The 18,607-nt window shown below is 37.8% G+C and overlaps 2 protein-coding genes across 2 annotated transcripts; both read left to right on the plus strand.

Annotated features, from left to right (window-relative positions):
• Positions 1 to 10,679: 10,679 nt before the first annotated feature.
• LOC308660254 (olfactory receptor 5J3-like) lies at positions 10,680 to 11,627 on the plus strand (the record flags this gene model as incomplete). Its single annotated transcript, XM_081314511.1, has 1 exon — positions 10,680 to 11,627. The coding sequence occupies one exon, from the start codon at positions 10,680 to 10,682 to the stop codon at positions 11,625 to 11,627; it is 948 nt and encodes a 315-aa protein (XP_081170637.1).
• Positions 11,628 to 17,089: 5,462 nt separating this feature from the next.
• Positions 17,090 to 18,103, plus strand: LOC308660269 (olfactory receptor 5J3-like; the record flags this gene model as incomplete). The annotated part of the gene is made up of 1 exon (XM_081314525.1): positions 17,090 to 18,103. The coding sequence occupies exon 1, from the start codon at positions 17,180 to 17,182 to the stop codon at positions 18,101 to 18,103; it is 924 nt and encodes a 307-aa protein (XP_081170651.1). The 5' UTR covers positions 17,090 to 17,179.
• Between the last annotated feature and the right edge of the window lie 504 nt (positions 18,104 to 18,607).

The following is an 18,607-nucleotide window of genomic DNA, read 5'->3' on the forward strand; positions in this document are numbered from 1 at the left end:
TCCTTGGATGTCTCCTTTGCGTTTGAAGACAACCTGATTAGAGTAGAGAAAAATCTTATATCAAATTCTCGCTTCACCTTTCTCTCCAGTATCTAAATCTATGCTCAGCTTTTTCTATTGCTGAGAAACCCTGTGACCAGAGTGAATAAGTAAACCTTTAGATCTAATAAACCAAAAGCCCTTCTCTTCCACTATATTTCCTTCCCTTCAGGAGAAAATTTAGACCAACCATTGTTTCTCCATTATCTTTATCCTATTGGTATTCCACAGCATAATGGTACAGCATATTGGTTACTTAGACTGATGCCATATTGCAAGAGGAGTAACTCTTTCCTTCAGTTCCTTCTCCAGGTAGAACGTGTGCCAATTATTGCTATGACTTTGTTGACAGGCTAAAAATATTGAAGGAAGGACAAGCACATAGAAAATAAGTTGCCTATTTTGCACCATATATGGAATATGGCAAGGAGTGGATACTTGCTTTTGTTTTTAAATTAAAACACAGAATATGAGAATTACACATAACTTAGGAAGAATTACACATCACATCTTCTTAGAAATTTGTAACTATAAAATGCTAAACCAAGGCTGGTATGAACTAAATGTATTCAATCTGGACACCTTTCTGATTCATTTTCCCTCCTATAAAAACACAGTAACAGAACTTGGTTGTGGGGGAGAATAAAGGAAAAAAAATCCCAAGGTATTTCAGATGACCTTCTGTTTGGTTTAGATTCTTCTTCCTTTCCTTTCCATGGAAAGGATCAAAAATTTGCCAGACCCAAGATTGTCAATTTTTTCCTCACATTCTGAAGGAATATCAAAAGGTAGGGAAATTTGTACTGAGGATCTGCAGTTTTTTCTATCTGTCTCCCTGTCTAAATATTGCCACCCTAATCATAGACATTCATGTCTTTTGTATCTTCTCCAGCATCAAATTCATATACATGGATTCATTAGCTTTGAACCTTAGCACAGTCTCATAGAGGAGAGTTCTTCTGAAACATGGAGGTTCAAACATCATATGGCTTCTGAAACTTTAAACTTGTTTTCCAAGAATAGTCACCAGGCTTCATTTGATAGCACCTAACTAAACTAGTACTAAAAAGAGATGAGTTTGTGTATGCATATCTATGTGTGCAAAACTATTTTGTGTTTAAAGTTAAAGTAATAAAAAATAAAATAATTGGAAGAAGGACAAACACACACAAAAATAGGCTGCATATTTTGCACATAGATAGAATTCAGATGATGATGATAATGACAAAATCCAAAACATCTAACAAATCAAATGTGATAAAGCAACAATATTCATTATTGTGACATGGTTATCAAAAACACAATGTAGAGAGTGATAGGTTTTCACACTCATTCTGTTGCTACTAAATAAGATTCCTCTAAAAAGACTGTCCTCAACCCAGAGTTCTCACTCGAGACACGAATGACCAGGCTCAAATTATCCTACTTTGGACATATTATGTGAAGACCTATTTCTCTGTAAAAATCTCAGATGCTAAGAAAGATGGAAGGAAAAAGAAGAAGATGGTGACAAGCAGCAAGATGGATGGACTCCGTTACAGTGATGATGAGTGATGAAGGACCAGGTTAGATATAGATAATCATGGAAAAGCTCTATCTATGTGATCACTGAGAGTCAACAGCAACTTGATGGCACATAATCAATCAGGCAAAAGGGCTGTCTAATACTCAAATTAGAGGTACAATTTCCCTCAGTCCCCGAATAAGATTTAGAAGGCAGCCTGAGGAGCTCTGCGCTTTGACTTTTCAGGTTGAATGTTTAGCTCATTCACTCCAGGTTGATAATATTGTCAGCTATTTTATATACTTTTGTAAAAAAGACACAACGACAATAAGGTAGATTTTGGTAAGTTAGGGACTCTTTTTCCAACTCCTTTTTCAAATATATCCTTTCCAGAGCCAACTCTTGTGTGGAGAGCACAAATGTGTGGAGAGCACACATCCTCTGCCTTCTATTCTCTGACAGTAAGACAAATTCACATTCCTACTGAACCACTATGCATTTAAAAAGTGAAATCTTTTTAACATCAAAAAATGAGAAAAGTCAGTCCAGGTTCAACAGGTCAACTTGGCTTGGGAGCCTGGGGTTCACATTTGATCTCAGCTAAGGTTTCAGACAAGACAGTTTTTCAGACTTAAAATGGGAAGAACTATTAGAATACTATGACTACACAAAGAATGAAAAGTATTGTGCAGGTAATAAGACCTATAGTGTGAATAATTAATGCTGTACTTCAAAATAGACTTTCTTTCATTTTCATGAAAGAAGAAAACATTCCAGATGTGGCCTGTTTAATAAATAAATACATAGCAATGATAGAAGAAAAAGAAACCATGTATGCCTAGGTGTTTTAAATGCTTTTCTTTATTTGTTAGCTCAATTTTATCCCACTTATTTTTCATTTAATTAATATAATTCAACTTGAAGCTCACTATAGGATAAATCATAATTTAATCCCTTTATCCTTAACATTTTAAAGAATTACTGAAATGTACTGGTACCTAAAAACTAAACTTTTAGTTCCATGAATTAAATCAACATTGCTAGTTGATTAATCTAGCACTTCATTCTTATTAAAATTCACTTTTGAGTTGCTTTTGGCAAACATCAAATGAGAATGTAAAAGTGTAGCAGTGCTATGATAATAAATTTCAAAAGAGAGTGCAAAAAAAGTCACAGCAAAATCTTACATTGCAGATTGCAAGTTCTTTCGAAGCTTCATCAGCCTGTCTCTTTTAGTTTATCATAGAATAATGATCATACCTTTCGGATGAGAAGCATGGTTATCCAATTTCATTGCTGATGATGGACAAGAGAATGTTGAGTTTCTTTCCATCTAACATATTCCCACTTTGGGAAAGGAAAAAAAACTTTAAAGATCTGCCTTTCAAAAAAGGTACAGTTAGGATAATTAAAATGCCCTTTGTGTCTCCTGGGGTGGAGCTTAATGACATGTAGAAAAGTAGTCCTGAAGAACTGAATGAAGTTTCTAATATTTTCTCAAACTTTTATTAGCCATTTCAAAATCCAGGTACTTTTTTTTCACAAAGCACAAGGAAATTGTATTTCAGCAATGAGGAACAGTAACAAATCCCTGTTTATAATTTAATGTAATCACCTTAATTTTGTTGCCACTTTTAGGACATGGCAACATTGGAGTACCACCAGTCGCCGCTTTTAGGCCATCCTCGGCGATTTGGTTCACCCGGAGATAGTTCTTGACTTGCCCCAGGTGTGATGGCCATCATTCGGGATGGCGGATGTCGAATTCTCTGGGCTGGCCGACCTTCGGCATCTTCCTCTCATTCTCGGATCCTGCTCCACTGACTCAGACAGTTGGTTCTGAGTATGTGAGGCCGCTAGCTAGGTGACTAGCTGGCCGTAGAAGGAGGGGAGAAAGATGCCTCTTTCCTCCAGCACACAAAGCCGTCCCCTCATGAATTCAGCTCTTTAATGAGAAGCAGGATCCCATCCTCGTCGCCACTGTTGTGTAGTGGGTTCTGGAGAGTAGGAAGGACGCCGAGATGATGAGTACAGCATAGCAGCTCTTTATTAGGTGAAGGGACTGTACTGGGGAATAGGGGCTACCTGCACTCTTATATATACCTGGCCAGTACCTGGCCGGGTACTCAACCAACCAATTGGTTTGAACCTCTGTTTCCCGCCGAAATGCTTCCCGCCAAAACAGTTACAGTTCAATGCCTCCTGGTGGTGACTCTTATACCCAGCTTTAGGTGTTGCAATAAAGCTTAATACAAAACAGTGCTCATGCTATTCTATGTAATGGAAGATCTCTCATCTAGAAACTTTCAAGCCAGTATGTTTTACCCAGTATTCTCTCAACTAGAAGGTTATACAATATATTGCTCTACACAGGATAATTACTATATGTTGTAGCATAATGAACCCCCCAAATCATTAATACACTTTTTAATTCCAGAGTACAGAACTGCAAAGTATTCTGTGAAGAATTGGTTTTGAAGATAATTCAGAAGCTTTGAACATAAGTAGTATAGTTGTCCATTGCTTGTGGGGGAGAGAGAAAGTCCTTTGGAGCATAAAAGCCCCTGATTCCCCATGTTTAACAGTATTTTCAGGCTGATATCAGTATTTTTTTCATGTGAATCATTTACTATGACAGCACTTCCATGTTTACACCAGAAAATCAGATCTCTGCTTTGTCACCAAAATGTTCAGTTCTGTCTCATCCTCTGAAGTTTTTATCTGTATGAATTCAGTAGTTTTAAAAGCCTATAAATCATGAGCAGGAGCTATTAAAATGACAAACTCCTCCGTGTAATTTTCTTTTTGTGTTAATTTCCCTGCCACTTTCTCTTGTTCAGCAAGAATAAATTCAGCTTTTGACTGTTCTTAGGTTTCAGCTTCAAATACTGTAGCTACCAGTGATCCCTCCTTTCTTTGTCTTCTCAACTTTGGAGACCACAGTTTAAAGGCAAACATGCTGAAGTGTCCCAAATAGGACAAAACTAGTCACATACTGCTTCCTGGTGGTCAACATAGGATATACACCGTTAAAAACAGAATCCCCACCTTCTCCTCACAAAGGAAGATAGAATAGAAATCATGTGAAACATCTAAATTACCTAATGTAATATTTGTACTTTTCTACTGTGATAACTTAAAGGAAAATGGACTATAATATCATAACAAATAACAACAACAACAACAATATCACATGCAAGCAAGCTAGAACAGATGAAAGAAAAGAAGCTGAAGAACAAGAAGACCAAAGAATACCCAATCAAGAAATACCACTTAGAAACAAGGAAGATCAAGGAAGCACTGGAAATAATAAAGCAGCAAATAACAGCTATAGCCAGGAAAATCAGCAGATACGAAGCTCGAATTGCAAATTATAGGCAGAACCTCCAATTTCAATCCAATCAGAAATGTTTCTACCAGTCCATCAATGGAGAAACTGCAATGAATCAGTCAGTACCTGACGAGGAAGAAACAGTGCAGTTCTGGAAGCAGATATGGGATAACACAAAGAAACACAACAAGGATGCAGCTTGGTTAAAAAGTTGGATGTAAATAAAACAGAAGTTGAAATGAAAGAACGTAATAACAACAAAAATGGTAGAAAAAAGAGCAAGGAAGATCAAAAATTGGTCAGCACCAGGTGAAGATGAACTGCATGAGTTTTGGTTGAAACGTCTAACTGTTATATACCCACTCATTGCCAAGCAATTCAACAATATACTACAAGGAGGAGAAATTGAAAAGTAACTAACAACTGGGAAAACCTATCTAATAATGAAAAATCCAGCAAAAGGGGCAACACCAGGCAACTACAGGCCAATTACCTGCTTACCAACAACTTTCAAATTGCTAACTGGTGTGGTAGCTGATGCAGTACAATAGCATCTAGTTGAAAACAATCTCTTTCCACCCAAGCAGAAAGGAAACCACCCCAATAACAGAGGAACAAAAGATCAACTGCTAATAGACAAAATGATCTTGGAAAACTGCAGTAAAAGGAAGACCAACCTGAATGTGGCATGGATTGACTACAAAAAGGCATTTGACTCTCTGCCACATGACTGGATAATCAAGTGCCTAGAAATAACAGGAGTCAGTAGAAACATCAGAAAATTTGTGCAAAGATCGATGGCACAATGGAAGACACAGTTGCAGGTCAATGGTGAAAGACTGGGAGAGGTTAATATCAAGAGAGGAATATTTCAAGGAGATTCATTATCACTATTACTATTTGTTATTACATTGTTTGCTCTGTCAACAATACTGAATAATTCAAGACATGGCTATCAAACATCAAAAACATCTGCCAAATTATCCCACCTCCTTTACATGGATGATCTGAAGCTGTATGGGAAAACATCATCTGAAATAGAATCGCTGCTGAACACTGTCCGTATATATAGCCAAGATATTGCAATGGAGTTTGGCTTGGACAAATGTGCCACACTTACTCTCAAACAAGGAAAATTGTGAAAACTGAAGGAATCAAGATGCCCCACGAAAATAATATTAAGAGTCTGGATGAGGAAGATTACTACAAATACTTGGGTATCCTTCAAGCTGACAACATCAAGCACACGGAAGTCAAGAAAAAGATTAGAGGTGAATACATCAAGAGAGTGAAGAAGATCTTAAAGTCCAAACTCAATGGAGGAACTACAATGAAGGCAATCAACACCTGGGCAATTCCAGTCATTAGATACACAGCTGGAATAGTGGACTGGACTCAAGCAGAACTAAAAGCAATGGATAGGAAGACCAGAAAAATAATGACAATGAATCATGCCCTTCATCCATACAGTGACATTGACAGACTCTATCTACCAAGGCAAATAGGTGGACATGGAATGCTGCAAGTACATCAGATGGTTGAAGAAGAAGAAATGGCTTTGGAAGAATATCTGAAGAACAATGATGAAGATGCACTGAAATTAGTATATCAGGAATGCTTACTGACTACTGGAGAGCCCAAACTGGCCTACAAGAAAATAATATAAGACCGGGTCTTACTTTCGTGGAAACACAGTATACTGTACCTGTGTACTGTCAACTATATTGACTGTAGTTCCTTTCCAGATGCTATCAATTAATTTCCAGGCACTTGTTATTATTTTTCAATCCCCCCCCCCAAATAAAACCTCCCTACAGGCTGTTATTTCACAGATTATCTCTTTCCATGTAAACCTGCCTGTCTTTTTACAGATATGAACATCAAGTATTGAGAATCTTCACAGGAACATGTACGAAGAGAGTTGTTTCTCATTAAAAAGAGAGAAAGATTTTTTTAAAAAAAGGATATGATGCAACAATCAGGATCATTTTGAGATCAATTAAAGGTAAAGGTAAAGGTTCCCCGGCACATGCGTGCTAGTCGTTTCCAACTCTAGGGGCCGGTGCTCATCTCCGTTTCAAAGCCGAAGAGCCAGTGTTTGCCCGATGTCTCCGTGGTCATGTGGATGGCATGACTAGATGCCAAAGGTGCATGGAACGCTGTTACCTTCCCACCATAGTGGTCCCTATTTTTCTACTTGCATTTTTACATGCTTTCAAACTGCTAGGTTGGCAGAAGCTAGGACGAGTAAGAGGCGCTCACTCTGTTACGTGGCACTCGGGATTCAACCCGCCAAACCGCCAACCTTCTGATCGACAAGCTCAGTGTCCTAACCCACTGAGCCACCGCGTCCCTTTGAGATCAATTACAATCCTCTAAATATGTACATCTGGGAAGAACTTTAATTACCCTGCTTTAGGGATGTTACTGAGCATTTTATAAGCTTTGATATAAATACTTCAGAAAACACAGCCTTCAATTTATTGCTTGAGTTTTGAAATACTACATTCCTGCTTAAAGGTAAGCAACACATCTTTTATTAGCTTGACTCAGTATTGACTATTTCCCATAAAATGATCTATTCAGATTCAAAGTTCTTAGTCATATGTAGTCTACAGAAGAACCTGCTAAATAATTTGGCTGCTACAATATCTGATCTACTAAACCTACAATGTAAGATATATGATTCATTCTTTAAGAAGCTTCCACAGATTACCATGACAAGGTCATCTTCTTATTTAGATGGGCATCATTTTTTCATGCTCCAGCTACAAAACTGAATTGGTGCATTTGAGTCTGTAGCTTCCAAATGAAGGACATCCTTGGAGTTGGCTTGATTTCTTTTCCACTTAGGGTAGGCAAGAGAGACCCCTAAATGAATACTTCTATATTCATATTTCCATATTCACAGAAGGAAAGAAATAGCTTGGAAGAGAGCCCAGCTGCCATGTATGGCTTCATTTTCGATTAAGAACTCCTTTTGTCTATTGATAATTATTGTTAATATGCCATGAAGTCAATGTAACCACGCATTTGTTAATGATGACATATCCTAATTTCTTCCTTTAGGTCTTCCAACAGTGCATCTATCACCGCTGTAACTGAGTCCATCCACTTTACTGCTGATTGTTCTCTTCTTTCCTTTCCTTCCATCTTTCTCAGCATTAGAGCCTTCTCTAGAGAGCTGGATCTTCACATCATGTGCCCAAAGTAGGATAATTTGAGCCTGAACATTTGTGTCTTGACGTTTACACACTGGGATTCCAAGGTACTCCAGCCCTAGCATTTCAGAGTGCTGAAAAGACCTGCCTCATCACCCAGGCTTTGGCCTAGTTAGCCCAGGAAATGTAAGAGCAGGAGGAGTCTATGTGATCTGATTCTGTGCTTGAGATATGTGGTGTCATAGGGTTGATTGGTTTTATTTATTCTTTTTTTTATGTAATATTAATGTGAGCTGCTGAGGATTATTTTATATAATATACGCACCATAAAAGTTTCTAAATAAATATTGGATTGCAAAAGTAATGGGGATATTACATAATGCAAAAATAAATAGTTGGAGATGAGCAAGCTGATTCTGTTTAGAACTCGCAAATGGTGCAAATGTCTCAGATAAGACAGGATTCAGTTTGATTGCTTTTGAAGATCACAAGAAAATGTATATGTGTTTTCAAGCTCATCTCTCTTTTCTTAACTATGTTTATATTTCCTCAAGTAGATGTAATTTTATGATGTCACTTGGCTAACACACATAGCATGTTAGTCAAATCTTTATATCTAATTATTCCCCCACCACACATGCCCCCAAAACCCCACTCACACAAGATATTATAAATATTATACCTGCAAGATTTTCCACACATTACCAAACATACAGCTTTCTTTGATTTGATAACTTGGTATTAATACTTGCAATAATAGAAATATTAATATTTCCAGAGAAACCTAGATTTCTTCCATCACAGATTGAGTATGGACATACACATCGTTAACAAGTGAATACAGTGCTGTTTATTGCTATGTAATTTTAGATATTACAATAGTTCTAGACATAAGTGTGTGTGTGTGTGTGTGTGTGTGTGTGTAAGAGAGAAAAAGAGGGAGGGAGGCAGAGGGAGAATCAAGTGTATACCTAAGTATGTGCACTAATGAAGTCTAAATTGAAGGGATACTTAAAAGAATTTTAACTAAATGAGTCAAACCTCAACTCTTTTACTTGGTAATACAAAACTTTTAGCTGCTAGTTTCTCCCTTCCACCCTAAACCTTAAGAATGCTAGAAACTTCTCCTGTCTGCCTAACTATAACTATAGCAAGGTTTATCCTTCTTTACTTGCTTGGTCCAGTTCCAGCACCTGAATCCCCTGGTGTATTTGCTTTCCACCATCTACAATCTTTGGCTGTATTCTCCTTTTGGCTCTCTCTTTGCAGATTCCTCCTCTGGTTCCTGGTTCCATAAGCATCTTCCCAATCTCTGCGTCTTTTGGCTGGGGATGGTCTGGTTTATGGTTTTCTCTCAGCCACTGCTTTCTCCCTTCCATCTTCTATCCTGTTACCTCACACTCCAGCAGCACCTCCTAGGACCTAGAACAGGGGTAGGCAAGCTCGGCTCTTTTATGACTCATGGACTTCAACTCCCAGAATTCCTGAGCCAGCCAAGCTGGCTCAGGAATTCTGGGAGTTGAAGTCCATGAGTCATAAAAGAGCCGAGGTTGCCTACCCCTGACCTAGAAGAAAACACACACAAACACACACACTTCTTTGTCTATCTGCTTTGGCTTATTTGACACTTCTTTCTTTCAAAACCTACATTCCAGCTGCAGGTGATTCTAAGAAGTTTAAACTCCCCCACCCCCACCCCTTCTTCTGTAACTGCCTATGTGCTTAAGCTAACCCCTGACAAACTACCAAAGAAAAACTTTGATCTTGAAAAATGTCACTTATAACATTTTTTTGTTTCAGGGCAGTTCATCTTTCTATACCATAATATATTTTGAGCACTGCTCTCTATGGTTTTAGTGAGATGATCACCTCACAGATTTGAGGAAACTGGTGTTCTTTCACAGAGTTAGGTATGAAGGCAATTGATAAAGTCCACATGGAACATTATGTGTTTCATCACATGTACTGGAGGAACTTCATGGGCATTGTTTTTCCAATCCAGGGAATTTTTAATGACAATAGAATAACAGAGTTAGAAGGGACTTTGGAGGTCTTCTAGTCCAACTCCCTGCTTAGACAGGAAATCCTAAACCATTATCTCCAATGACAAAAATACTATATATCACACATTCAGTCCTGTAAATCAAGCCAGCTGTATGAACACATATTTATAATATCTGCAAAAATCATTGTGTGATCACTTTAAACTTTTGAAACAAAATAGGGCAGTTCAAACAATCTCATTGTCAGTAAAATATTCTTCAATAAATCTATTTATTGGAAAATAAATTTAAAAAACATTTAGGGTATATGTTACAGGCAAAATAAACCTAAAATTAAAATAATTGCATTGTCCTCTTGACTGTTGTTGACAGGATCAAAATTAAAATGTTCTCTCAGAGATGTCCTCTTCAAAACAATGAGATTCCTCTTTTTGCAAGCAGAATGAAGATATAGCAAAGAAGTAAAGAGAGAAAAACAACAATCTCCTTTCTCTGCCCAAATTCATCTAGTGTATCAAACACTCTCTCATCACGAATCCTATGTTCAGGAGAAAGGGAAAATTGAAGCTACCTGCTCAGAGTTCTGTAATCTGTGTTTTTAAAGAAACATTTTTGTTGTTTTTCCACAAAGGAAAAAGGGAATGAAGCTAACATCTGGAACAAATTACACTTTGGTGACCAACTTCGTTCTTTTTGGACTCACAGAACATCTTGAAATGTGGCCATTGCTCTTTGCAACATTTTTAATCATCTACATTGCTACTCTGCTGGGGAATCTTGGGATGGTTTTATTAATTTGGGTTGTTCCCCAGTTGCATACCCCCATGTACTTCTTTATTAGCAGCCTGTCCTTTTTAGATGCCTGTTATTCCACCACCATCACACCTATAATGCTGATGACCTTCCTAGTGGAAAAGAAAACGATATCATATGCTTCCTGTATTGCACAGTATTATTTCTTTGCAATATTTGCCACTACAGAGTTCTTCCTATTGGCTGCAATGGCATATGATCGCTATGTGGCCATCTGCAACCCTTTGCTCTACACTTCGGTGATGACTAAGAGGCTCTGTACAGGATTGATAGCTGGCTCATATTTTGCGGGAGTTGTGAACTCTATGATTCAAACTGGTGGTTTGTTAAGGTTGTCCTTTTGTGGCTCCAGCAGTATCAATCACTTTTTCTGTGATGTCACCCCCCTTCTGAAACTGGCTTGCAATGACGTCTCTTTGAATGAGATGCTGATATTCATTTTTGGCAGCTTGTTTGAAATGAGCACCTTGATGATCATTATTACCTCTTATGTATTCATTATTACTGCAGTTCTAAGGATTCATTCCACAGAGGGGAGGCATAAAGCTTTTTCTACCTGTGCATCCCATCTCACAGCAGTGTCCATATATCATGGAACTATTCTCTTCATGTACTTCCGGCCCAGTTCTAGCTATTCCCTTGAAACTGACAAAACAGCATCTGTGTTTTACACAGTAATAATACCCCTGTTGAATCCATTGATCTACAGCCTGAGGAATAAGGATGTAAAATATGCTGTGAAAAAAGTGTTTGGAAGAGAACTGGGCTCCCAATAAATATCTCTTTTACTTTATTTTCGAGTAAATGAACAAAAGTGCCCACATTTCAGAAAAACGTATGAAGTCTTAACAAAGAATCTCTTAAATATAATGTGGTCTGTAGATTATTAATAGAATTCTAGCAATTCTTCCATATTGCTAAATATACCTTAAAATCGACCCTCTAATGCAGGGGTGTCAAACTCAATTTCATTGAGGGCCGCATCAGCATTGCGGTTGCCCTCAGGGGGCTGGGTGGGTGTGGCCTGGGTGGGAGTGGCTAAAGTGCATATGGCCTACTGTGTGGGTGTGGCCAACTCTACATCATTCGCATCAAGGGTGCCTATGGGGGCCTGGGCAGGAGTGGGACAGATCTGAAGGTCTCTGGCAGGAGGAGGATCTCTGGGCCAGGGCCAAGGCAGTGGGGGCCGTTCCCTCACTGTTTCCAGGATGGCTTTGCGGGCTGCATGAAACCACTTCATGGGCCAGATCTGGCCCCCGGGCCTTAAGTTTGACATGTCTGCTCTAATGAATAAAAAAACCCCAGCAAGTGTGTAAATTTGATAAAGTTTCTTTTGTAGAGGAATCTTTTCGGGGCCTAATTAGCGAAGTATGCTCCAGCAACCAGTAGGATTGGTAATGCTCTTCCCTGATCCTTGATTTTGCTTAAAGTAATCTAAGGGAGAAGGGAAACCTCTTCATAGTCCTCAATAATTTTAAATCTCACTCTAGTTTCCCTTCTGCCCTCCTCCCATTTATACAAACACTCACACTCATATACACAATGCAAGATTTTATACTCTATCTCTTTTAAAAGTTTCCAATATTCCACCTTAATTTCTCCCACCCACACAGAAACTGCTGATAGAGGATATCTCCAGTCCTTGGAAATGCATTATGAAGATATGGCTTTAAGAACAGAACAAGAAGGGTGTATGCCTCTCTACATACATTTCCATGGAAGAAAACAAGTGTTCATACTGTAATGAAGCACATTCGATGCAATTGCCTTTTCATAATAGACAGCATGTAATTTGTTGAATAAAGCCATATATACATAAATGTTCCTCAATATTGCTATCTTCTTCCCCTCACCATTGCACTTATCCTTGTCTCTCATGTGTCACAGTTTTCACACCATCTAGACTAGAGGTAGGCAACCTTGGCTCTTTTATGACTCGTGGACTTCAACTCCCAGAATTCCTGAGCCAGCCATGCTGAGGGGAAAGGGAGAGATTTCCAAGCTGAGCCATGCTGGCTCAGGAATTCTGGGAGATGAAGTCCACAAGTCATAAAAGAGCCAAGGTTGCCTATCCCTGATCTAGACAGTCCACTAACTTGGATTGGAAGATTGTTATTAAATTTGCAGTTATGAGCTTGGAGAAGCATAGTAGCCTATTTACCTTACTGTCTGCATTGAGTTGCTTTATATTACATATTTTAACTGTCTGATACAAGGCTTTGGACATTTTTCTGGTTTATGCTGAAAAGCAAAAGTTATAAAGAGAAGTCCCACAGTTAAACAGAACCTGAGTTCTTGTTTTTTTTTCTTTTAAACTTCTACAAATCTGTACCAGAGGAGTAAAAGATTGGAATGACTTAAAGCAGAAAAAATATTACCAGAAGCATCTGAATTGGATTGGCACCCACTATTCTCCATATTATTCAGTTTCCCACCCCAGACAGAATTGTTTTGCATGTAACTAATAAAAGAAAACTGCCAATATATAACTCAGGGGCTGTTGGTTGTTTTTTTTTGGGGGGTGGTGACACTTTGGCAGCATGTCATCAATGTTGACTTTTTGATTATTTGTTCATTTGAACTCTTTAATGAGAAGTAGATATTTATCACATTATGACATGCAACCCATTCACAATTAGAAGAATATAACATCAGAAGAATTTAAAAGATAGATCCGAGGCAAGCATAATGCATTCCTACAAGATTTTTTAGAGGATTCCTTGAACAGACTGGGACAATTTGCCACTGCAAATTCACCGCAACCATTTCACTGTGGGACAACGCACTATGAGTCCAACATGCCTCAGGATAACTCACCACAGACAATTCCACCTGGGATAACTCGCCACAATCAATGTTACCTGCCATTGTTCTTTGAGATTAGTTCCATTTTTGTGGAAATAATGTAAAAGAAATAGCAGCACATAACATTTATTGTGTTGAGTTATCCTACATGGAATTGTCCATGGTGAGTTGTCCCAAGATGAGTTGGACATGGTGAGTTATCCTGTGGCAAGCTGGTTGCAGTGAGATGGCCATGGAAAAATGGCTGTGGGAAGTTGGCTGTGGCAAAATGGCTGCAGTGAGATGGCCAGGGCAAAATGGCCATGGTGAGTTGGCCACAGCGAGTTGTCCTAGACCCTTCTTTGAAATATTATTGGATATTGGGATTTAATAATCCAGATTCTGAGGAGAAAATATGTACCCTCCCATCCCATTTGTTGGCTACTCCATAAAGAAAATGTGTCTTTTCCTGTGCTCACAAAGCAAAATAATGAATTTTATTTCAGCAGGTGATATGTGATCCAAGATTTCTGGTTCATCTTTTTGGCTCTGAATCCATTCCAGTCCTTTGGGGTACATGATGATTGTGGATCACTCCATGCAGATGAATGTTGTATTTGTTTTGATGGTAACATTAGTTAAATTTCATGTAAAAATAGTGAGGGTATATGAGAATCCATCACTTGGATTTGTGGTTTTGTACATTCAATGATGCCAAACAATATTAGTTTTATCATTATAACATCTTACAGATGGGTGTGAGCTTTGATTTGATGATGGTGTCAAATGAAACCCACATACATTCATGGGGATCTCTGAGGATCTTCATAAATCCAAGTTTTATCTAATTTGTACAAAATCCAAGTGAACTACAGTCTTATTTCATACAAATTTATTCCTTTATATTATCTATTGTCTTTCACACACAAACACACTAGCAATCCATATGTATAGAAATCACATTGCAGGATCAGATTTTGGAACAGTGTGTTACTTTTCTTCATCAGTCTGGCATAGAAAGTCCTAATAATGGGGCAAAATTAAAGTAATTAGAATTAGAAAATGGTATTGGTTTGTCTATTTAACAAAAATAAGCATTATGAATAATTTTATGTTAGCATTATGAATAATTTTAGTACTTCAACATTTAGCCTGAAATTGATTCCCTTAAGACTCTGAAGATGAAGTTACTTCAGGGATGCTAATGATTCAGTTTATTTAAACGAATAGGTTCTTTCTGTCATAAATCATCAAGTATGTGACCAACTCACTTCTCCTGTATAAATCTATACTGAAAAGTGATACAGCCATTCCAAGGTCAAGGTTGATTGGTTTCTTATATTCATTCGGGATAGTGTCAGTGATAAAAATTATTTTTGGATTGCCTCTACATTGCTCAAAGAACATAGAGAAGTACAAGAACATAGAAAAAAAATTGAATATTTCCAGCAGGATGGTCTATGAAGATGAATCAAATGCCTGTGATTAAAAGCAGAAACTAAAAAAATCAGCAAAGCTACTGGTATTTTTCAATTAAAAATACTTCTTGTGTGGCAGCAAATAGTTTCTAAAGGCTGAAATGAACATCATTTTGTCTGTTGCAAATGCCCAAGGCTACCTTTGCAAAGGTTGGTATTTATTTATTTTCTTATTTTTAATAATTAAGGTTTTTTTAAGTGATTTATAATCATGCAACAATAGAAGAAGGGGACGACAGAGAATGAGGGGGCTGGATGGAGTTACTGAAGCAGTAGGCGTGACTGGACTCCAGAAGATGGTACAGGACAGCAAAGCCTGGAGGAATGTTGTCCATAGGGTCACGATGGGTCGGACACGACTTCGCAACTAACAACAACAACAACAATCATGCAAAAAAGAATAATTTTCAGAACCAGACTAGCAGACAGAAAGGATTCTTAACTGTTCTGCATCTGGCATATCCTTCAAATGCTCCTTAGGTATTCCTCTTTCCATCATGAATTAAACTTACAGCCCAAGTTGCAAGAAAAGAGACTAGAAGAAGTTTAGTATAAATGTGATACATTTATTTTGAAAAGGGGGAAGGGGAACATTTAGAAAGAAGAGAGAATATTGTTCTTGACCCCACCACTTTGGAGTATAAATGCTGCAAAGTCTAGATCACTTTGTGCAATGGGTTATAATTACATTTAACAAATGTAGGCAGAAGATTGTGATAGCCACAAGGCAGCCACTAAACCTATCTTCTTCTGTAATCTCTGTCCTCCAAATTTGCACCCTCACTCTATGGTTGTTTGGCCACCTTCAGTAATGAGTGTCTCTTCTAAGTTATTCTGCTAAATGTGATCCTTCTGAAAGTGCCTAAAATTTACTTTACTTTGGTTAGCATTCAAGTATTTGACTATCTAAGAGGTGTTAGGCCCTACATAAAGGAGTCCATCTGCTCTATAAATAGTTTATGCAATTCTATTTCTGCACAGGAATCTCAGGAAAAGTGAAGGACAAGCAAATGCTCTGAGCAGTTGACTTGCTTGCTTAGCTCATATATTTTTGCATGAATCCCAGAATGCTCTTTGACTCACACAGCAACAGAGTAGTGATTTAGGATTTCTAGGCACAGTTTATTTGGGATTGGGAACAATTGGAATGATTTATATAATTTAATTAATCTTGTTAACTTGAAACAATATGTTGATGTTAACCAGGAAAAAAAACTCCAAACAATGCATCTGATAAATTTACAATGAAGGACAAATCTTCAAAAGAAGCCAAGGAAGCTTATACCTTTATTTTCACTGAAGTTGCACAATACTCAAAAGATCCAGGTAATCATTAATCATTTGTAGTTTGTCTTAGCTTGATGTAGCTATAATGCTAAAAGCAACTGCAGTTAAAATCTTCAAGTGATTTTCATTTTTTCACCACAAAAACCATGCAGGTATGGGAACAATCCTTTAGAAAAATTGCCGGGGTCATTAGGGAAAGTGCTCAAATTGTATCCTATGCTATTTGAACAAAGGGCAACTCATGTCTTGCATTTTTCCCTTTGTCTCCTCTCTTTGAAGCTCTCCATGTTTCTTGAAAAACCTCTTCAAATGATTCAGAAGGACCTTCTTAACATTGTGAGTTGTGCCCTTTTTCAAGGGAGCAATGGGGAGAAGCATACAGCCAGTATAAGAAATAATGCAAAGTTATTCTACATAATTGTTGGTTAATTTTTGTTTCCTACTACAATCATGTAAGACACAATCAACAATTTGGGGTTCATCTGAATATCTAGAAAGGCTGGGAGTTCCAGGAGGAGAAAGGGAAAAATAAGATCTTTTGCATAAGCTGTCTTGTCCCTCCATCAAGCAGTTTTCCTTGGTATTCATCCTGTTTGTATTTTTTTCAAACAAAATACCTCTCACATAAAAAAGATCTTCCAAAAATTCTGATCTCACTTAAAAATCAAATTTTCTGCTAAGATGCCAATTTCAAACTGGTTCCTTAAAGTTTAGTTAAGCGATGCCATTCTGACAGCCTTTCTTTCTGCTTACCAGATGCAGTGTCTCTCTAACTGATCATGAACAACTACACCATGGTAGCGGAATTCATTCTTCTTGGGCTAACAGACAAGGTGGCACTTGAAGGCCCCCTCTTCATGACATTTTTTCTGATCTATTTTCTGATATTGGCTGGGAACATGGGGATGGTTGTATTGATCAAAGTCAGTCCCCGGCTTCATACCCCAATGTACTTCTTCCTCAGCAATCTGTCTATAGTTGATGTCTGCTACTCTTCCGTCTTTGCACCAAGACTCTTGATGAATTTAGCGCAATTTAAAACTATTTCATATGCTGGATGCATCACCCAACATTGCTTTTTTGTAGTCTTTGTGAGTACCGAGGGCTTTCTGCTTGCAGTAATGGCATATGACCGCTATGTAGCCATTTGTAAGCCATTACTCTATACCACTATGATGACAAAAAGGGTCTATGTCCTGCTAGTAGCAGGTTCATATCTAGGTGGAATAGTGAATTCCCTCACCCACACTTCTGGCTTGCTTATGGTGTCATTCTGTGCCCCAGGTGTAATTAACCACTTCTTCTGTGATACACCAGCTATGTTGAAAATTTCATGCAGTGCTACCCATATTAATGAACTTATATTGGTCACCTTCTCTGGAATAATTGCTCTTTCTACTCTCCTGATAATTATAATCTCCTACCTGTTTATCTTGACTAGCATCATAAAGATGCGTTCTTCTGGAAATAGATACAAAGCTTTTTCCACCTGTGCTTCCCACCTAACAGCAGTCACCATGTTCTATGGGCCAGTTAGTTTAAGCCATTTGCAACTCAGCTCCATGTACATTCAGCAACAAGAGAAGATCTCAGCTGTGTTCTACACTCTGATAGTCCCAATGCTCAATCCAGTGATCTACAGTTTGAGGAACAAAGAGGTAAAAGATGCCTTGAAGAAAGTGATTAATTGTCAAAAAGAATAAAGTTTTTGCTGCCCTAAGATGGTTTAGAATAATTTTTTAATCCTATGGGGGATTCTCATTGCAAAATTGGAAGGAAACTGATAGTTTATTCAATTTACACATATGATTCTCCTAATTAAAAAAAACAATTTGAAAATCAATCAGTGTGGAAAATTCAAGTTACAAAAATTTTTGATAGGCATATACAATGTATACATAGAAGGGAGAACGATTGCCTCCTCCTGTGATTTCCACCCCTTTTCTTTATCCATCACTTATAATTTATAATGCTGTCTCCCATCTGCCAATACAAGGAAAAAAGAAATTATTTTAAAATAATTTAATTAATAAATTAAACCACACATTCATTCCTGTGAGTTCTCTCCAGCAACTGGCTCTTTCATTCCCCACCGACTCTGTGAAACAATGAAGATAAGAAAACAGTCAGAATGAAACACTTAAATCTCATTCTTCAGACAAGCAAAGTGAACATGCAAATCTGTTTATGGTTAACTGTTTAATCAA

Source organism: Vipera berus (genome assembly GCF_964194415.1).
Source record: "Vipera berus genome assembly, chromosome: 1".
Taxonomy (NCBI): domain Eukaryota; kingdom Metazoa; phylum Chordata; class Lepidosauria; order Squamata; family Viperidae; genus Vipera; species Vipera berus.